This window comes from Dermacentor variabilis, chromosome 4 (genome assembly GCF_050947875.1).
Source record: "Dermacentor variabilis isolate Ectoservices chromosome 4, ASM5094787v1, whole genome shotgun sequence".
Lineage (NCBI taxonomy): Eukaryota > Metazoa > Arthropoda > Arachnida > Ixodida > Ixodidae > Dermacentor > Dermacentor variabilis.
The window spans coordinates 181917041-181939616 of NC_134571.1; the positions used below are offsets into that span (position 1 = coordinate 181917041).

Here is a 22576-nt window from a genome sequence, read left to right on the forward strand (position 1 = left end):
CTCACCTAAAGCAGTTGTTGTATATCCTCCATTCTGGAGCCAAAGTCCCCCTCCCCAGCGGCGCCGGACACTTGATACCCCTTCAAACTACGTACCTTACTGGCGGGCGCGATGTATACAAACCAACCGGCCGTGCGGCGGTGCCTTCCAAGTGTGGAGTGGATTCTGGCACGTGCGTGGTGCAAGAATGCTTGTGTGGCATAATGTATTATGACTTTCTCCTTCTCACTACTCTCTCCCATTTCCCATACCTTCGAGTGAAAAATAAAGCAGTCCTCTTGGTGCGCTCGAAGCAAAAGGATGTCTGTCGTTTTTCCATAAGTTCAAAGTTCTCCGTCTCTTATTCCACCACATTTTTGGTGCCGAAACGCGGGAATAGGCACGTCAAAAGATGGACATCGACAGAATCAAGCGAAAAAGGGCCGTAGCGCGAGCATCTACAACCAAGTTGATCAACGAAGTATCCACCATGGACGGCAGCGCATCAATCGGTGAGCTGGAAGAAAAGATAAATCTTCTTTCTCTTAAAGAAGACTCACTGAAAGAGCTAGATCGGGAGATAGAAAAAGGCGTTGAAGATGAAGCTTTCGAAGAGGAAATTGCATGCTCCGAAATGTACAGAGAAAAGATCAGCGTGGCGAAAACAAAGGTACAACGCATGCTACTGTACAAAATGCAACTGGAGGCTACATTACGAAGAAACTACGCTGGCGCATCCCACACCTAAATTTCTATATGCACAGGTCTGTTTGGACGGCATCTCGTTTGTGAATACAGCATGGTGTAGCGAAAAAAACCACTAACCCTTTTTAAAGCGAAGGTTGCTTTGCCTTTTCCTTCCACTTTCCCACTGCTACTGCTGCTATTTCAGTGGGCTGCTGTTGCTGCTACTGTCGTGCACATCGCGCCGGGGGGGAGGGGGAGGGGGAGCTTCAGAGCATGTATATAGATGACAGGCGCGAGTAAGAAAGGAAAGGCGGCAGGAGAAACTCGTTTTCACCCCACCGCCACTTTAGCCACTCGACAGCTGTAATTAACCTTCCCTCCTCTCAGAAGCATTGCAGAAACTGCAGCGCTTCCCTTTCTACTAACGTGCGAGGCCAGAGTAGACAGGGATAGAACTGTATAGAGAAGAGGAGAAGAATAAGAGGGAGGAGAACAGGCAGTTCCCAAATACGAGAAGGGGAAGGTGACGTGAGAAGGCAAGGAAAGCGCACTATTACGCGGCAATGGTTGCGGGGAAACAAGATAACCTTAAGCTGTACGGTACAGTGCTTTCTGCTATTTCCGAAAAAATAACACCATGCAAATATATCAAGCAGGCCACTTAAGCAGGGCGTGCATAAACAGACCCGCATTAATTAAAGCGCACCGCAGGGTCGATCATATAGAAATAGGGGCAAAATAGAAAACGCACATCCACTTAGATTTTGGGATACGTTAAAGAACATCACGGTGTCAAAATTACTCCGGAGTCCGCCACTACCACGTGCCTCATAATCCGAGCGTGGTTCTGGCACGTACATCCCCACAATCCCATCCAATTTTAGTTCTGCTGCCAAAGTGCGATGTGCCATGCAAGGAAATGACAACGCTCAACCCTCTCATAGGTTATTAAATTTGGCGCACAACAACGCCTCAAGCAAGCACCTCTCCCTGTGTATTTTGTTTATTACGCACACAACCAGCAGTGGTGCACGCAGCTCGCCTCTCCTGTTAGCCTAAACGTTGAAGAAACCATGCTTTAGCCGTCAGCATCACCTTTAATTATCGTCAATCAAAACATCCTGCACCGAAAGCTTTGCTTACATTGATTCCCATCTAGCGTGGGACCTGCATAATTTTTCTCGGCGATTTATTTGTCCAAGAAAGGCGAAACTTCCTGTAAAGAAGCTTCGCCTCCACTTGAATGTTCTCATTTTGTACTTCATTCTGTTGGGGTTTCCAAGTTAACGTAAACGCTTGCAATGCTATAAAAGACTTTGTTATGACAGTAATTTGCTCCATTCTTTTTTTTTGGCTTCTAGCGCGAAGTCAAACAGGGACACAGCAAGGAGCAGACAGCTCTCGTCCGGTCTGCTCCTTTCTGTGTCCCTGTTTCACTTCGCGCTAGAAGCCAAAATCATGTTACCGTGCGAACTCACCCAACTGCCTATCCTTTTGCTCCATTCCTATAGAAATAAATTCATAATAATAATAATAATAATAATAATAATAATAATAATAATAATAATAGTAATAATAATCATCAGCCTGGTTACGCCCACTGAGGGGCAAAGGCCTCTGCCATTCTTCTCCAACTGCCCCAGTCATGTACTAATTGTGGCCATGCTGTCCTTGCAAACTTCTCGAGCGCATCCGCCCACCTAACTTTCTGCCGCCTCTGCTACGCTTCCATTCCCTTGGAATCCATTCCGTAACTCTTAATGACCATCGGTTATCTTCCCTCCTCATTATGCGTCCTGCCCATGCCCATTTCTTTTTCTTGATTTCAACTAATATATCATTAACTGGCGTTTGTCCCCTCACCCAATCTGCTCTTTTCTGATCCCTTAACGTTACACCTATCGTTCTTCTTTCCATAGCCCGTTGCGTCGTCATCAATTTAACTAGAACCTTTTTCGTAAGCCTCCAGTTTCTGCCCGTACGTGAGTACTGGTAAGACACTGCTGTCATAACCTTTTCTCTTGAGGGATAATGGCAACCTGCTATTCATGTTTTGAGAATGTCTGCCAAATGCACCCCAGCTCATTCTTATTCTTCTGATTATTTCAGTGTCATGATCCGGATCCGCAGTCACTACCTGTCCTAAGTAGATGTATTCCCTTACCACTTCCAGTGCCTAACTACCTATCGTAAACTGCTGTTCTCATCCGAGACTGTTAAACGTTACTTTAGTTTTCTGCAGATTAATTTTTAGACCCACCCTTCGGCTTTGCCTCTCCAGGTCAGTGAGCATGCATTGCAGTTGGTCCCCTGAGTTACTAAGCAAGGCAATATCATCAGCGAATCTGAAGTTACTAAGGTATTCTCCATTAACTCTTATCCCCAATTCTTCCCAATCCAGGCCTCTGAATACCTCCTGTAAACACGCTGTGAACCGCATTCGAGAGATTGTATCGTCCTGCCTGACGCCTTTCTTTATTGGGATTTTGTTGTTTTCTTTATGGACTACGGTGGCTATGGGGCCACTATATATGTCTTTCAGTATTTTTACATACGGCTCGTCTACACCCTGATTCCGCAATGCCTCCATGAGTGCTGAGGTTTCGACTGAATCAAACGCTTTCTCGTAATCAATGAAAGCTATATATAATGGTTGATTATATTCCGCACATTTCTGTGTCACCTGATTGATAGTGTGAATATGGTCTATTGTTGAGTAGCCCTTACGGAATCCGGCCTGGTCCTTTGGTTGACGGAAGTCTAAGGTGTTCCTGATTCTATTTGCTATTACCTTAGTAAATACTTTGTAGGCAACGGACAGTAAGCTAAGTGATCTATAATTTTTGAAGTCTCTGGCGTCCACTTTCTTATGGATTAGGATTATGTTAGCGTTTTTCAAGATTCCGGTACGCTCGAAGTCATGAGGCATTGCGTATACAGGGTAGCTAGTTTCTCTAGAACAATCTGCCCACCATCCTTCAACAAATCTGCTATTACCTGATCCTCCCCAGCTGCCTTCCCCCTTTGCATAGCTGCCAAGGCTTTCTTTACTTCTTCCGGCGTTACCTCTGGGATTTCGAATTCCTCTAGAATATGCTCTCTTTCATTATCGTCGTGGGTGCCACTGGTACTGTGTACATCTCTATAGAACTCCTCAGCCACTTTAACTATCTGATCCATATTAGTAATGATATTGCCGACTTTGTCTCTTAACACGTACATCTGATTCTTGCCAATTCCTAGTTTCTTCTTCACTGATTTTAGGCTTCCTTCGTTCCTGAGAGCATGTTCAATTATATCCATATTATACTTTCTTACGTCAGCTGTCTTACGCTTGTTGATTAACTTCGATAGTTCTGCCACTTCTATTCTAGTTGTAGGGTTAGAGGCTTTCACCCATTGGCGTTTCTTGATCAGATCTTTCGTCTCCTACGACAGCTTACAGGTATCCTGTCGAACGGAGTTAGCACCAATTCCTATTGCACACTCCTTAATGATGCCCACAAGATTGTCGTTCATTGCATCACCACTAAGGTCCTCTTCCTCAGTTAAAGCCGAATACCTATTCTGTAGGTTGATCTGGAATTCCTTTATTTTCCCTCTTACCGCTAACTCATTGATCGGCTTCTTATGTACCAGTTTCTTCCATTCCTTCCTCAGATCTAGGCTAATTCGAGTTCTTACCTTCTTATAGTCACTGCAGTGCACCTTGCTGGGCACGTCCACATATTGTATGATGCTAGCGTTAGCGCAGAGTATGAGGTCTATTTCATTTATAGTCTCGCCATTCGGGCTCCTCCACGTCCACTTTCGGCTGTCCCGCTTGCTGAAGAAGGTATTCATTATCCTGATATTATTCTGTTCCGCAAACTCTACAGACAACTATCCCCTGCTAATCCGTGTGCCTATGCCATAATCCCGCACTGCCTTGTCTCCAGCCTGATTCTTGCCTACCTTCTCATTGAAGTCGCCCATCAGTATAGTGTATTTTGTTTTGACTTTACCCATCGCGAATTCCACGTCTTCATAGAAGCTTTCGACTTCCTGGTCATCATGACTGGATGTAGGGGCGTAGACCTATACAACCTTCATTTTGTACCTCTTATTATGTTTCACAAAAAGACCTGCCACCCTCCAGTTAATGCTGTAGAATTCCTGTATGTTGCCAGCTATATCGTTATTAATCAGGAATCCGACACCTAGTTCTCGTCTCTCCGCTAAGCTTCGGTAGCACAGGAAGTGCCCGCTTTTTAGCACTGTATATGCTTATTTTGGCCTCCTAACTTCTCTGAGCCCTATTATATCCCATTTACTGCCCTCTAATTCCTCCAATAGCACTGCTAGACTCCCCTCACTAGATAACGCTCTAGCGTTAAACGTTGCCAGGTTCATATTCTAATGACGGCCTGTCCGGAGCCAGGGATTCTTAGCACCCTCTGCTGCGTCGCAGGTCTGACCGCCGCCATGGTCAGTTGCTTCGCAGCTGCTGGGGACTGAGCGCCGTGGTTTGATTGTTGCATTCTTATAGGAAGTTGTGGCCAAGTACTGCACCAGGGTGGTCAATCCTGCTCTGGTGAGGGAGTGCGTTGCCGGTTCTGGTCACCGGTATCAGGCCACACTCCAGGCCTGTTTATGCAATTTTATCAACACGCAGATTTTTTTATTTTTTATTAATCCGGTGGAAAATTGCGCGGCACCGGGATTCGAACCGCGGACTTCTTGTATGCGAGGCGGGTGTTCTACCTCTAGGCCACCGCTGCAGCAGAAATAAGTTATTGTGTATTAGATATCAATCTATTCCCGGTAATTGTGTGACCGATACACTGCACGAAGTTTTACGCCTGTAAAACATTTTCTTCCTTCTGATCTTCTACTCATTTTGCGAAATTTCTTTGCCGACCGCATATGGTGTGCGATCGTTTGATCGTGTGCGAAATGCTTGAACGAGCTGGCTGCCTTTGAAATGAGAGAACTGTGCATGCGATGATGTCCTTCTGGTTATAGCATCAGCATGCTGTGGAAGATGGCAGAAATTGCAAACAAAGTGAGAAATTTAATTACCTATTAACTTACCTTCCGACCGCGAAGCGACTAGAATGAGGGAAACAATGGTTTGCAATAAAAATCATGTTCAGTATGAAGCTCTGGAACATTTTTAGCAATATATAAAGAAAACTTACCTGTACGCCCATAAAAATGTTGACGCTATTAGAGCTGTTCTGCGAAACCTTAAGAGGTCTTACGAAGACCTCTTAAGGTCTTCGCCCTTAAGGCCTTAGGAAGGAAAGTTTATTGTTAAGAGCTGAAAATGTGATTAATGTGCAGTGGGTGACACATAGGAGAAGGAGATAGTTCCCTTTACATAAAGGTTGGAAGCAAATTTCATGAAATCTATCAGGAGGTGGCTTTTGACGAATCAGAAATATAGAAGTGATGCCAGGGAAGGAAATGTAGTAGATCCGTCGCAGAATGATTGCAAAATAATGATATTATAAGACGTCCTTCTATAGTAAATGTAGGAAAAATAAATTTAGGTGAGGATGAAAAACGAGGTAGTGACAAGGTGTCGCTTTTTTGTTGCACAGGGTCATTTCGTTGCCTGTAACTCGGAAGATGGGCGCTCGCATTGAAGATAACGTCATCTACTCTCCCTACGGAAGCATCGAAATTCCGGTGTGTTCTTTTTACGCTCTCGCAAGACAGAGGTTGCTTCTGAATCCCGACAAAACTGCCCTGGTAAGCGTTGCATTTTTTTCCACATTTTCGTGAGATATTTATCTAGAGTGTTGTTGCTCTAAATCACTAGGGTAGCTGGCAAATAAAAGAAACCACCATGAAATCGGCAGCGATATTGATGTTGTGAGTAGCTGGGAAGCAAACTGTATCCTACATATTTATTGCGTCGTTCTTCAAGTGGAACAGATAAATATCAGGTTCGCTGCCGTCAAGTTGCTAAAATATTCTCAAGAGGGCCACCTTCTCTAACACTGGGAACATGCAGCGGTACGCCTTCGTCGCCACCAGCCTGGCGGTCACAGCCTGCACCAATTGTTCCTAGGGGAAAATGAAAGAAGACAAATGCTGCAATAATTGGCAAAAGAAGCCAGCCAAGCCAGTTCAGCGTGCATGTTTTCATGATGTGCCGCCACTTATTTTTAGTAGTTCCTTCCTATTTAAATGTCTCGCCACAAGGCCACTTTTTGATTCCTCCGTTCGGGTCATCAAACCGAAGACAAGACGATGCAGAAGCTCCATTGCATGTGTTGGCTCTTGTAAAGCAGAGGTTACGACAATGGGAAGGTGAACTTATGCCGGGATTGACGCCTGCTAAACATGGCAACAGGGCCGGGATTTCCAGCACACTGTTCCTATCAACGATGAAAAACGCAAAAGAGCCACGGCGACAGAAAGACAAAAAGCACAGAAGGAAGACGCGCTTTTAGCACATCGAACAGAGACCGGATAACAAGTATAGAAAGATGCAAGGTATGGCGCAAGCGCCTATTAGAGGTTGCTTTTCTTGCGGCATTATGCCGATCACTAGCGTGCCTTACGGGACCTGCCTCACTTTCCGTATGGCGCTACAGGGCTGCAACAGTAATGCAAAGATTGTTCGGGCCAATGTCCACGCCGAAGCCTGACGTCAAGTTTAGAGAGTGAGTTCAAAAACGTCAATATAGAATGGAAGTTATGGTAAAAATGTGGCAGGTTGGCAGATAGCTTTTTTAGTTATCACTTTGTAAATGGTTATTGCACTGAACAATACGTTCGTTCTTTCTAGCCGTAAGCGGGGTGCAGACGACTGCTTTGCTGGAAACGCGGACAGGATGCATGTTTTTTTTTTGCTAGGTTGCCTACCACCTAGCTGATGTTGTAGTGCAACATGGACTGAAATCACTAAGAATGAAAATTACCTGCTTATTCACTAGATGGGGATAACTGACGGTCATGAGGACAACCTTATTTGACAGTTTCGCAATGTAAATGTAACGTGCGTGAGGAAGTACAAAGTTATCGCTTTAAATGTGGAGAGACATGATTTGTCTATTAAGACTACGTGTAGAATGCGTCTGAGCCCGTACGTTACCATTATCAGAGCAAAGCAATGGCATGATGGAATTGAAAAGTACCTAGCTTACCTGTCTCATTCACAGCGCTATATCTGTGCTTGCTCCAAACCGGGCACTCACAGGTGAGGTGAGTCTGATAGGCTTAGCCTATTAAGACTCTTCTGTCGATGCTTTCCACACCGCCATGACTCTTTCTGTATATTTCTTTACCAATGGACAGCCAAAGGACATTATTTTTATTTCACGAACGCCAGTTGGCGCGTTGCTAGGAGTCTAACCCCAGCAGAAACTTCGAATGCTATAGGAGTCCGCAAGGCCTAAAAAATAAGAGCCACACACCCTTTACTTCCATCACCGATGTGCCTTCCCGTATGTGTTTCTCTTGTAGTGACTGTGTTGAACACATAAGCATATGCACGTCATCATCGTTAGTGGTTTAGCTTTGAAAATAACTTAAAAATCTGCTTGCTTTCTCTGCGTTGTTGCTTTATCAGTTCTTGCTTTCTCTTGTAAATCATAGAGCTCTTCTTTGCACCCTGTGGCTCAGGCGTATTTTCGGGACTAGAACAACCTCTAATAAAATTCTCAGCACGGCATACCAGATGCTTTACCAGCAAATTGTAATCACTTCTAATAAGAGATCGAGCAAAAGTTTCCTCTAATAATGCTGGGTAAGCGTCCATAATTATGCTTTCTTTTAACACAAGTTGCTTGCGAAGAGGTTTTGGTACATTCTAAACGATATTCATGAAAATTTTGATGACACCCCTGCTGTCATTTAGGTTTGGGGCGCTTGAATTTCTTACCAGCAGAGGCTTTCGCGTGTCATTCTATGGGAAAACAAAGATCTCCACCCAATTAGGGTTTAAAAGTCAATTGCCGTCGTTAGCCTGTTCCAGAGTAGGATCCCAGTGCGAGCTTTATTCGGAAATTGGCAGATTGAGTGTTCGATTTTGGTTACATCGGTGTAGCAAATTCAAAAGCACAAAGGTCAAGCCATCTGCTTGGGCGGAAAATTCGATTATCAGACCTCTAGAAAGCTTATACTACTAGAAACGTAGCTGCGAAAACAGACAACAGCTCAAATACCATGGTAGCGCTGGAGAAATATTTTCTATAGGCATAACTTACAGGTTACCCATGCTATGCTCTGGATAGTTATATACCTGATATTTTTTTAATGAAAGAAATTTTTAGTAGGACCCAGTCGATGCAAGGTTATTTCTTCACCAGTTGTCTTTATCCCCAATTGTCTTCGTCATCAGCAAATTGTCATTTCATAATTGACAAAAAATGGCTATTTGGCTTTGCTATCCCTTCGTTTAGGACACGTGTTACAGTAATAGTAAACCCTCAGGGCACTGTAGGATGCTACAGTCCTTTTTTTAATTAAGAAAAAAACTCGATTCTCTTTAAGATATTAGTCGAACGAAATCTACTTTCTAGATCCCATTCCAAAATAGGTCACACAAACAGAGAGGGAGGCACAGTCCGTGCTATCATCGTGATGCAGAGCACCTCGTTTCGGTTGCCTGCGGAATCCCTCAGTCTAGAATTTCATGCCACCACGCAAGCGACGAGCGTTCGCCTACACACAGGCTTCGCGATATACGAGGCACCGACCAGCGGTGAAGTCAGTGACCTCAAGACACCGACCAGGTGTTTGGTATTACATGGGCATTGCCCGCGACGCTCTCTAATGGCCCAGTTTTGCGATCGAAGGGTGAATTTTGTCGTCAAATACCTGCAAAAGAGATTGCGCTTTTAAAATCACCTAAACGGTCTTTGCCGACATCAGTGTTCACGTACTTTACTGCCATTCAAACACACTGATGCCTTGAACACACTGATGTGGCCACTCGGCCACCAATGTCTGCCGAGCAGAAGGCAAGTAAGGGAAGAAAGTATCTTCCCATCTGTGAAATTTCTTCAAGAACATCATACTAAAGTGAACCGTTGTACTAAAACATTTTTCCATTACTTCCACAATACATTCCTATTATGCATCTCACATCTTATTATTCTACTAGATATTTATCACATTACTTCGTACACCATCATGCAAATGGACGTTCGTTACGATATCAGCATTACCGTGTACACAAAGTGATGACCCTGAATACAAACAAAATCTGAATAGCCCTAAATTGCGGAGAGTGGCTGTGAAGGTATTCATCATTTTTGTTTCTACACCTTCTGAAGACGAAGATATCTCACGTTTCTAGAAGTAAGTAATGAGTCTTTTTGTTTGGATAGGGCGGATCCCATCACATAGCTCGTCTTCAGTTAGAAAGACGAGATGGTCACATTATTCTATAGCAATGTACCAAAGTTCATCATGTCAAAATAAATCCCGTCATTCTTTGAACACGAAAGTGCGCCTGTCACTACCGGCAGCGCATTGACCACACTCTTTGTCAGTTGCATGTTTCTACGCGATTACTTCGTCTGCACACACTTTATATGATCGAAGCTGATATGAGTAAGCAAGCTTTTCTATTTGCTTTAATGAACAGCGATTTGGCCTTTGAGTGGCTTTGGCAGCAGCACTTCAGACACCATGCTCAAGAACCAATTTTGCTTCATTGCGCAGGCTTTGACCCTCTCGATGCCCGCACAACCGTTTTATCTAGGTGATGAATTCGCCCGATCTCCCTCTTTCCAAGCAAATGACGTTGGCTTCCATCATTCTGCACGAGCTGATTTTTGCTTGATCAACAACCTCATCATGACTTCCGCCAACGTGTCTGCGCCTGCGCTGTCAACGGTGACGTCACATCACGAGGACATCATGCCCTGTATAAGAAGCTTCCCATCGCCGCTTACAACAAGTTTGGTTGGCAGCAGCACTTCAGGCACTATGCTCAAGAACCCATTTTGCTTCGTTGCGCAGGTTTTGACCCTCTTGCTGCACGCACAACCGTTTCATCTCGGTGAGGGATTCGCCCGATCTCCCTCTTACCAAGCAAACGACGTCGGCTTCGAGCATACAACACGAGCTGATTTTTGCTAGATCAGCGACCTGATCATGACTTCCGTCAACGTGTCTGCGCCTGAGCTGTCAACAGTGACTTCACATCACGAGCACACCATGCCCTATATAAGAGGCTTCCCATCGCCGGTTACAACCAGTGGGCTTGGCAGCAGCACCTTGGGCACCCTGCTCAAGAACCCATTTAGCTTTATTGCGCAGGTTAGTAACTAATTATCTGCCTACTGCTATCGCAGCGACAACCGTTTTTTCTTTTGCTGCTGTCCAGCCCACTACGTATAAAGAGTGAATAAAGGGAAAATCAGACATCCACCCATTCGTAGCAATTGCTACAAAGGAAACCCATAGGGGTTCATCGAAAGAAAGACCTCGTAGTTGAAGAAAAATTCGTCCTGGTCCGGGACTCGAACCCGGGACCACCGCCTTTCCGGGGCAGCCGCTCTACCATCTGAGCTAACCAGGCGGCTAGCAGATGGCAGGGCGCAGTCGAATTTGTCGACAACACGAAGCAAGGGCAAGAGTTTGACGTAGTAGTTCTGCGGAAACCCGCAAGGTGGAGAAAAGTAATGAATAAAGGGAAATCAGACATCCGCCCGTTCGCAGCAATTGCTACAAAGGAAAACCATACGGGTTCCTTGAATGAAAGGCCTCAAAGTTGAAGAAAGATTCGTCCTGGTCTGGGACTGAGAGGGAAGAAGATGAAACCGACTAGTGCGGTAGTGCAGACATCGGCTCCCACTTCGATCAATGTTTTTGCGCCGAATTTTTATGCCACCCCTGAGAACCTGGTGTCGATCGACGCATCGTATCACAAGAATTACGTGGATGCCCATTTTTTGCCGGTGAGTTCATTTTTCGCCTCTTCGCAAACTGTTTTCTGCGTGCCACGTAGAAAAGGTGCCAGCCCCTAACTCGCGCTGTAGGCCTAGGCCTCACGCGCAAGACGGAGTGTAGGCATGGCCTCCGGCCTAGCTGTTGAAGGCATGGAGATCACCTCGGAGGAAGATATCGGATGGATAACAGCCATCACTCGCCAAAGGAGACGCGCATTAGCCGCTGGCGGAAAATCCGAGGCTATAAAGGATACCAACCATGGCGGGAAAGGTAGTCGCCGCACGGCCACCTCGCAGAACATGATTTAGTGCGTCGCTACCGCCTCTAGGATCCCGATGCTACCGAGGGATCACATCAAGATAATTGTTCGCCCCCGTGGCGGCCTCGACGTTAAAAAGTTCAGCCTGGTACATCTCTCCAGAGCGCTGGCCATGGCGGCAGCCTTAGCGCCGGAAGACACGACGGAGGACACGTACTGTCCGAACGGCTGTCAAAACATTTTGGTGGTATCGACTCCGCGGGAAGAAAACGCGAGAGCTTACGCCAAGGTACGCAAGATCCATACGAGGGATGGACCCTTCGAAGTGGTGGCCTACACCGCAGCAGGAGAAGATACATGTAAGGGTGTTGTTCGCGGTATCGACCTGGACATTAGCGACGCGGAACTGAAAACCCTTTTCGTCAATCACCGAATTCCGGGCCTCGTCGAGGTACGTCGGATCAAGCAAACTACAACGGTGGTGGTATATTTTGAAGGACAAAGAGTGCCAAACCACGGTATTTGTGGTAACGTACTCATGCCCTCTTATCTCTACCGACGACAGATAGATGTGTGCTACGGCTGTGGTGAAATCGGACATAGATTCGACGTGCGTCCCAATCCGGCAAGTGTTAGAAAGGATAGGGGCTGTGGAACCACTTCCCCACCTGAAGATCATCATTGTGATCCCAAGTGCGCTATTTGCGGTGGCGCACACCCAACTGGGGACCGAGAATGCAGTCGGAGATTCCAGATGCCTTATAGTGTGAGACAAAGGCGTCGAAGGCGCCAACGGCAGCAAGCAGGCTATACACAGGCGGCCGACGACATTGAAGACAGCGACGATTCCCAGCGCAAAGGGATCATGCAAGAAAATGACGCCAACTTGCGCTCTCGCACGAGAGGACGCTCCATCTCACGAGGGCGCTCCCGCTCCAGGAGGCGTTCTCGATCCAGAGGACAAGCCAGCTCTGGACAATCTTCTGGTGTCGACCCGCAACCCCGAGAGCCTGGGACAAGATCGAGGTCCCGTTCACAGTCGACCCCAAGAGCAACCTGGGCCGATTGAGTAAAGAACGGAGGCCTTGGGAAATGGGGACAACCGACAAGGGCAAGGTCTAGGAGTACTAATGGTAGGGCACAGCCGGAACGTGAGTCAAATCCCCGAATAATGGCATTAGAATCAGAAAATCGGAAATTAAGGCAAGAGCTGTCTGAGCTCAGGGAGAGTTTCAAATCTTTTCAAGAAAGGTCCGAAACACCCCGTAGTCAGATGGAGACAACGGCTCCAAAACCCTTGGCCGGCAAACCTAAACGTTAAGCCCCCCACCCTGTTCCCATTAGCGAAACAGAGGAGGAAGATTTAGAAACCTCTGAGGCAGAGGAGATGGGAGAGAGTGGGGCACCCCCAAACACAAGAAAGTCAGAATAGCCTCAAGGTTAGCCACAATAGACAGGACTCTGGCGAAAATCTTGGAGCTCATCACTAATCTAGATGCTCGAGTGGGTCAACTAGAAAGGCCCAAAGTTAAGGCAAAGGTAAGCGCAGTGGCTGCATCGGCAGTCCACGGAGGCACAAACGGTAGCCCGAGCGCGGACTCTAGGGGTTCGGGTAGTCAACTAATGCTATCATAATGGCTTCAAACGACAAGAATAACATCAAAATATGTCAGTGGAATTGTGCGAGTTTCCGAAGGCACAAGGCTCCCCTGCAGCAGTTCATTACATCGGCAAAAATAAAGCCACATGTTATTCTCTTACACGAAACACTAGCTAAGGAGGATATCTTTCTACCGGGTTACAACTCCGAAATCTCGATCATTCCAGGGGGTCGGGGAATAGCAACTTTGGTTCGAAAGGGTACCTCCTATGAAACTCACGAGCTTCCCAAGTACAAGGTTGGTCTAGAAGCACAAATGATCGAACTCATCCTGAAGAACAAAAAAGCAGCTAACGTGTATATAGCTAACGTTTATAGCTCTACGCAAGATAGGAAAAAGGATTTTAAGACCCTCTTGGGCCGCATTTCCAGTAAGGCAGATACAGCTCCACTCGTAGTGGCTGGGGACTTCAATGCTCCCAACAAAGAATGGGGCTATTTTCAACAGTGCGTCAAGGGTACTAAGTTAGCAACCACGGCAAGTGAATTAAAATTTGCTCTTATTACAGATGCTAACTTCCCCACGAGAACTGGTACCTCCACTACCAAAGATACAACCCCGGATCTAACATTCCTTCGGGGAATTGAAGGTTCATGGGACAATCTGCAGGAGAATTTGGGAAGTGATCATTACATAATTGAAGTCATGTTACAGACGCAACCACCACCACTAAGGAAATATGAGTACGTGGACTGGGATCTCTTTCGTAAGTTGCGTAAGGAAACCAGCATAGATGACGAATTATATAAGGAACTTTCAGATCAACTAAAGGCAACGATTAAGAAAGCTACTAAAGCAGTCTCAACAGAAATCGAAGTACCAAAAATGGACTCCAAGATAGCTCACATGCTGGAAGCGAAAAATTCCCTTCTAACCAGATGGAAGAATCACAGACGAAATAGAAGACTTAGAGCCAAGATCGGCCAAGTTAATCGTGATATCGAAACATACGCGGCTCAACTTTCACGTCAACAAAGGGACGAAACTTGATCAGAAAGAGACGGTGGATTGCGCAGAGGAGGGAAATGAAATCTATTGAAGAGCCTACCTAATGACAAGCTCTCCAGAGGTACTACAAACCTCGCCATAAACAGACTCGTCAATAAACAGATAGCTATAGGGCGGACAGCAAGAGAGGTCGCAAACGACCTCGCACAATGCACCTGTCACTTAAAAATGAATATGAAAACAAAAAAGAAATAGGCGAACCTTACTCCGGAATATCGCAACCGGACTTGGACAGTGACTTCACTGCAGCTGAGATAAGGCATGTACTTTTTAATTTAAATGGGAGATCTGCCCCGGGTCCGGATGACATCACAAATAAACTTTTGCGAAACCTGGACGATGATGCCATAGACATAATCACGGTCAAAATTAATAGTCACTGGAGATCCGGCACTGTCCCACCGGAATTGAAGGAGGCCAAGGTAACGTTTATACCGAAACCCGGCAAACCACTAACAAAGGAGAACCTCAGGCCCATATCACTTACATCCTATATTGGCAAAGTAGCCGAACATGCTATTGATAACAGGATAATAGAACACATAGAAAACCAGGAGCTTTTCAGGCACAATCTCATAGGCTTTCGGAAGGCATTATCCACACAGGACGCCATGCTCATGATCAAACGTGCTATTATTGACGACCCTAGCAGGGACGTAAAGGGCCTCCTGGGTCTGGATCTTATCAAAGCATTTGATACGGTTGCACATAAACATATCCTACATGAAATCTCAACCTTGAACCTGAGAAGCAATTTTTACAATTATGTGAGGTCCTTTCTAGCTAATCGGACAGCTCGGGTCAAACTCGGAATAGTCATAGGCGGTCCATACAATTTAGGCAACAACGGCACACTACAAGGTTCAGTATTGTCCCCACTGCTCTTTAACACTGCCATGCACAGGCTCTCGGAGGAATTGTCCAAAATCCCGATCTTGGGGCACGTCATATACGCTGACGATGTCACACTGTGGGTCCCAAGGGGATCACTCGCAGCACTAGAGCAGGCACTACAGGCAGCGGTAGACACCACAGAATCCTTCCTTAAGGGCACCGGACTCAGGCTATCACCTAGTAAATCTGAGCTGCTGCTCTTTAGACAGAGGACACAAGGTGTTAGAAACCTTGCTCCTTTAGAAACTCTACCAATTAAAATCACAGACAACACAGGACGGGTCATACCAAGAGTAGAGAAAATTAAAATTCTTGGTCTTTTCATTGACGCAAGTAGCTGTAACGCTACGGCCCTGAACCGTCTCACAGGACAGGCCAACAGTACTTTAAAGCTCCTGGGCAGGGTCTCAAATCGAAATGCAGGCCTCAAGAAGAACAATCTCATCAGAGCATATCATGCATTTTTCATCAGTCATGTGACGTACATTGCATCATACCTGAACTGGGGGAAAGGAGAGAAGGCTAAGCTAAACGCACTTATACGCTCCGGACTCAAAAGGGCTCTGGGACTCCCGCACGGAACGAGTACCGAACTCCTCAACAAGTTAGGACTTCATAACGCTATAGATGAGCGCATTGAGGCACATTCGATGTCACAAATTGCAAGACTCTCCAACACTAAGTGAGTGTGTAAAATTCTAGATGAAGCCGGAATACTGCCTCGAGGAGGAGACGTCTCTAAGTTCAAAATACCCAAGGAGGTGGAGACACAATTAGTTGTAGACCCCATACCAAGAAATATTTATCCTGTCCACAACAAGGGCAGAAGGGACGCCAGGGCCAAATGCATTCTGGGTAAACTGCACCAACAACACAGCTCAGCTCTTTTTGTCGATGCAACTAGTTATGGATCTGGCAACCGCTACGCTATTGCCGTGGTCGATAAGAGCGGTAAATTAATAAGCGCGGCGTCACTAAGAACGAGCTCCATTCATGCCGCTGAAGAAGCAAGCATAGCACTTGCAATTACAATGAGGAGAGGCTCCACGATTTTCTCCGATTCTCGTACAGCTATAAGGAATTGCTCAGCCGGCCTCGTCTCAGTGGAAGCACACAAGTTACTTATACACAGTATTAATGCTCATAATTACGACCAACTGGATAGCTCGCACCTAGTCTGGTTTCCGGCTCATCAGGGCCACTCGGTCAGCCCCAATGGCTGCAATCCTAATGAGCAAGCTCACTCTGCTGTGCGAGATCTCACATGCCGCACTTCAGATCAGGAACTGCTCCAGGATGACTGCGGCTCCTACAAAGTCCCGCTTACTACTTTTCACGAGATCACCTCACACTATAGGGACGGCAGGAGGTCTTTTCCTCCCCCCCATCAGAAGCTCAACCGAGCTCAGGCAGTCACATTAAGAATGATTCAAACTATATCTTATCCCACAGATTTCGTGCTTAACAAAACTGACCAGGATTATCCCGCGAAATGTAAAAGTTGTGGACACACTCCATGTCTATTTGATCACGTGTTCTGGCTGTGCCCCAACCAAAGCGCTTCGGATATCAACAGTGAGGAGGACTGGAGTCGACGCATATCCAGCGAAGTCCTCCAAGATCAACTCCTGGCCGTCCGGAGAGCTCACGACATCGGGAAAGCCTTTGGCCTACCGGTGCCTACGTGGGCGGAGCCACCGACTTAGCCTGGGGGCTCGTGCCCTCGGATCTTAGTTTCTCTGGACTAAAATAAAGTTCTTGCCATGCCATGCCATGGTCCGGGACTCGAACCCGGGACCACCGCCCTTCCGGGGCAGCCGCTCTACCATCTGAGCTAACCAGGCGGCTAGCAGATGGCAGGGTGAAGTCGAATTTGTCGACAACACGAAGCAAATGCAAGTGTTCGACGTAGTAGTTCTGCGGAAACCCGCAAGGTGGAGAGAAGTAATGAATAAAGGGAAAATGAGACATCCACCCGTTCGTAGCACTTGCTACGAAGGAAACCCATACGGGTTCCTCAAAAGAAAGGCCTGATAGCTGAAGAAAAATTCGCGCTGGTCCGGGACTCGAACCCGGGACCACCGCCTTTCCGGGGCAGCCGCTCTACCATCTGACCTAACCAGGCGGCTAGCAGATGGCAGGGCGAAGTCGAATTTGTCGATAACACGAAGCAAAGGCAAGAGTTTGACGTAGTACAGCGGAAACCCGCAAGGTGGAGAGAATTAATGAATAAAGGGAAAATCAGACATCCACCCGTTCGTAGCAATTGATACAAAGGCTTCGCCTTCGCCCTGCCATCTGCTAGCCGCCTGGTTAGCTCAGATGCCCCGGAAAGTCGGTGGTCCTGGGTTTGAATCCCGGACCAGGACGAATTTTTTGGAACTATGAGGCCTTTCTTTCAAGGAACCCGTATGGGCTTCCTTTGTAGCAATTGCTACGAACGGGTGGATGTCTGATTTTCCCTTTATTCATTACTTCTCTCCACCTTGCGCGTTTCCGCAGAACTACTACGTCAAACGTATAAAGAGTGTTTGTGCATACCTTTTTTTCTTCCCAAGACGATCTTTTAAAATGCGGTGATATTGAATCAAACCTAAGCCCCGACATGACTGAAAGAGAAATGCTCAAGCAGATTCTATAGGGTCAAAGTTCCCTGAAATCGTCTGTCAGTGACACTCTTGGAAAAGAGGGCTCTTTTGAGGAAAAATATATGTTTTGACCTAGAGAATAAAAAATTTGGAAGACGAGGTGGCAACTATCAACACCGTAAACGCAGAAGTAGAGCATGTGAGGTCAACTATTAATAAACTGGAAACCACTGTATCACACCTGTTAACTAAAACCAACGACTTGGAAATTAGAAGCCGTAGGAATAACTTACTTATTTACGGCATAAAAGAAGAGAAAAGGGAAACAGAGACAGAACTTACGGATTGCGGGAAAACTGACGGGAAAAATTTGGAGTTACAATAAAGAGCATGCAAAGATCCCACCGAATAGATAGGAAATCAGACAGGATTTGTCCTGTCGTCATTCATCTACATGACTACCGAGAGAAGACATTACTAATGAAGGCATGTCCGAAATTGAAAGGTTCCGAATATTCAATCAGCGAAGACTACTCGAAAAGACACCCGCCGTGGTTGCTCAGTGGCTATGGTGTTAGGCTGCTGAGCACGAGGTCGCTGGATCGAATCCCGGCCACGGCGGCCGCATTTCGGTGGGGGCGAAATGCGAAAACACCCGCGTAACTAAATTAAGGTGCACGTTAAAGAACCCCAAGTGGTCGAAATTTCCGTAGTCCTCCACTACGGCGTACCTAATAATCAGTAAGTGGTTTTGGCACTTAAAACACCATAATTTCCTTTTTCTTTAATTAGGCTGGTTTTTGACAAGTTAAGCATTAACGGCGATATGTTTGGATGGAATAATGCAAAAAACAAACGATATAAAATGCCGAAGAACCATAAATGACACCACAAGGCGACCAGCCCTGCATTCAAAATCTTAAACATAAACTGTCGTAGCGTCGTCAATAAAGCTGTAGAACTTGACTGCATACTTTTCTCGCATGACGCAGACATTGCCATGCTTACAGAGACATGGTTGAGCAGTGAAATATTTGACAGTGAGTTTGTTCCTTATGGCTATATGGTCTTTCGGTGTGACCGCGACAGAAGAGATGGAGTGGCCATTTCGTACAAATCATCGATGCAACTTTTAAGTATTGCCGATGCGAAAGATTTTGAAGCTGTCTTTTCCAAATCATACATCAACAAGGTTCGCTTCATCCTTTGTGTTTTTATAGGCCTCCAAACTCTTCTGTTGCGGTGCTTGAAAACTTAAGGGAATATATGTACTGCCATGTAAAATCAGATGACAGAATACTCCTGGCAGGGGACCTTAATTTACCAAACATTGATTGGCACACCTTTTCATTGAATTCTGCTCACAGTATCGATAACACAATCTTTGATATTGCATTCACGTTTGACTTACTGCAAATAGTAAATAATTTCACGACAGTACAGGCAGCCATAGGCTCAATTCTAGACTTATTTTTTGTAAGTGGCGCCTTCCGAAATGCGATAACCTAAGTTACAAACGGGATTTGTGATCAGAAAGCTGTCTTTCTGAACTTGTCAAATGTCTACGCTGATCGCAAAAACGGTGTTCATTTGTTTCCCAATTTGTCTCGTGCAAATGATGAATCTATTCTCGATAGGCTTGCATTCTACTTTGATGACTTCAGAAACAGCACTTGAAATATTAATGACTTATGGCTTTCCTTTAGGTGAATTGTCTCTGAATGTATCCAACATCTTGACCCCAAAATTGCAAATCGTGTGTGCACCGTAACCCATGCATTTCTCGTGGGACGTTACCCTTACAGCGAAGGCTTAGAAGGTTAAAAGTAAAATCAAGAACAAATGTAACCTTAAAATCTATTGTAGAAGACACTTCAGAACAACTAAAACAGAAAATAATTTGCGACAAAGAAAAATATTACGGAACGACCCTGCCTCCGTTTATTAAAACGTCTCCCGAGAGATTCTGGAGCCAAATCACACCTAAATCTTCTTCCACCAGTGGGTTCACGATAGGCGGCAAATGTGTAAGTGATGAGACTCGTTTGTTCTGCTTTTAACAAATTCTTCCAGTCGGTATTTACCAAGGATAATGGTTGCCTTCCCAACTTTTCTATATCGCTTCCTGTTATATCTGACGCTTTATTTCTGCGAGCGGCATTTTTAATTTGCTATTGAACGTTGATACTAAAAAGTCACCAGGAACAGATAATATATCAAACGCGTTTTCAAAGGGATATGCGGAATGGCGTGCTAAGTACCTGTATGTCGTATTCATCAGATCTTTACGCGATGGTTCCCTACTGCATACTAGAGATCGGCCGAAATCAAACCTTTACATAAATTCGGGAAATAAAACACACATATACAATTACCGACCAGTATCTGTTACATCTACATCATGCAAAATTTTAGAGCACATAATTCATAAACATACATAAGGTTTCTTAAAAGAGCACAAGGTACTTACAGATGTCCAACATGGTTTCAGGCATAGGTTTTCTACATGTACTCAGTTAGTTGAGACTTCACGATCTAGCACAGTCAATTAATGAAGGCAAGCAAGTAGATATTGTGTTCATGGATTTTCGTAAAGCATTTGACAAGGTATCACATAACAAATAATTCGATAAATTAGGGTATTATGTAAAAAATAAACAGATACATGGATCAGAGCCTATCTTACTAAGAGGCACCAATTCGTCACTTTAAATAATACTTCTAACAATACAGAGGTTGCGTCTGGAGTCCCCCAGGAATACGTTTTGAGACCACTTTTATTTCTAATATTTATAGATGGACATAGTCGCAGAACTTTCTGTTTCCGTGAAACTTTACGCAGATGACTGTATTTTGTATAAAAAGATATCTTGTGTTAATGATCAAGTGCGTGTAAATAATGACCTGGCAAAGGTCACTGTTTGGTGCGAACAATGGCAAATGTCTATTAATTTTGAAAAAAAAAATGTTTTATGAGACTCACACATAAGAAAGAACCTCTTCAATTTGCATATAATGCTGACAACGTATTTCTATCAGAGGTAAGAGAGTACAAATGTTTGAGCCTATGGATAACCAATGAGCTATATACTGTTCTATATAGATACTGTTGTAGCAAATTTTTTGCGTAATCTGTTTTTCTTGAGGCGCTCACTAAAACCATCTACGTCTAGTGTTCGTTTACTGGAGTACAATTCCTAGATTCGTCCATTGTTATCATATGCTGTAATTATTTGGGAGCCATTCACTTTAAGCAATATTAAAAACTGGAACGTGTACAGCATAAGCTAGTTATGTTTGTTTTTAATTCATACGGCTGTTCGTCTGTTGCTGAGCTCTTAAGACGCAGTGTATTACGCCCGGTGACTGTGCGCAACCGTATCTGTCGATTAAAATCCCTCTTTCAACTTGTAATCGGCCATTATAAGGTTAACACTTCCAAATTCTTTATTTACTCATCAGGTTATAACACGAGACGAAGGCAAGCTTTATCAATAACCCCAATGAACGCACGGAATAACTGTTTCAAATATTCTTTTTTTCCTAGGACAATAACAGACTGGAATAATCTTAATTCTGATATTGTTACCCAGAAATATGTATCAATGTTGGAAAAATGCTTTCAACTGTTATGAATTTGTGTGCGTTATTTCCTTGTATGTTTTTTTTGAATATTTTGTATTCTTTACCAATGTCTGAAAATGCCTACATAGATGATGAATTTTCTGTGTTTATATGCTTGCATGTGTCAACGTATGCCCACCCTGCTATGATCTTATTTCAGATCGCACTATCTATAAATAAATAAATAAATAAATAAATAATAAAAAATAAATAATAATAATAATAATCATCATCATCAACCTGGTTATGCCCACTGCAAAGCAAAGGCCTCTCTCATGCTTCTCCAACTACCTCGCTCATGTACTAATTGTGGCCATGCTGTTCCTGCAAACTTCCTGATCTTATCCGCCCACCTACCTTTCTGCCACCCCTGCTATGCTTTCCTTCCCTTCGAATCCAGTCCGTAACATTCATGACCATCGGTTATCTTCATTCCTCATTACCTGTCCTGCCCATGCCCATTTCTTTTTCTTGATTTGGCTCAAACAGTGTCAAATCTGCAATGTGGCGAAATGCTTCGAAATGAACAGCCTCCCAGCAAGCACTATTATTCAGCAAAGCTTGCTGACATAACTAGCACAATATCTTAAACACTGTACCTTGTGCCTTTAATCAACACTGATTAAGATACAGTACAATTGTTATCATTCAAGCCTAGATACGCAACACATATCTGGACACCTGGCGCGCAGTCCCTGGAGAAAAATGGTGTGGTAGTGTTGCGGCTTATGGGTACACCAAAAATTGCTTTGAGTTAAGAAATGCTTGCGATTTCCGGTGCTTCTCGGCTAAAGCTTTTGTTACGGTTTTAATGCAGTTCGTCCATTGTACTCAGTTCTAGAGGAAAGCAAATTTACTTTCGATACCAAGGAAACACATCTGTATCAGTGGACCAAAGTTTTCTTCCAAGCTTGAAAAGTGTAAAGCATGGATAAATTCTTCTGTTTCCGTCTATTACGAAAAAAGGTCACATCTGTCTT

At 44.8% G+C, this 22576-nt stretch overlaps 1 protein-coding gene across 3 annotated transcripts in view; it reads left to right on the top strand.

Moving 5' to 3' along the window:
- LOC142579982 (uncharacterized) overlaps positions 1-22576 on the top strand; it is a 153190-nt gene that overhangs the window by 19678 nt on the left and 110936 nt on the right. The window contains exon 2 of one of the 3 annotated variants that reach the window (XM_075690680.1): positions 6252-6402. The exons of 1 other annotated variant lie outside the window; for it this stretch is intronic. In XM_075690680.1, the coding sequence (XP_075546795.1) occupies positions 6280-6402 (123 nt within the window). In that variant the 5' untranslated portion in view covers positions 6252-6279. The remainder of the gene's footprint in view (positions 1-6251; positions 6403-22576) is intronic. One more of the 3 variants, XM_075690681.1, reaches the window with a different exon arrangement.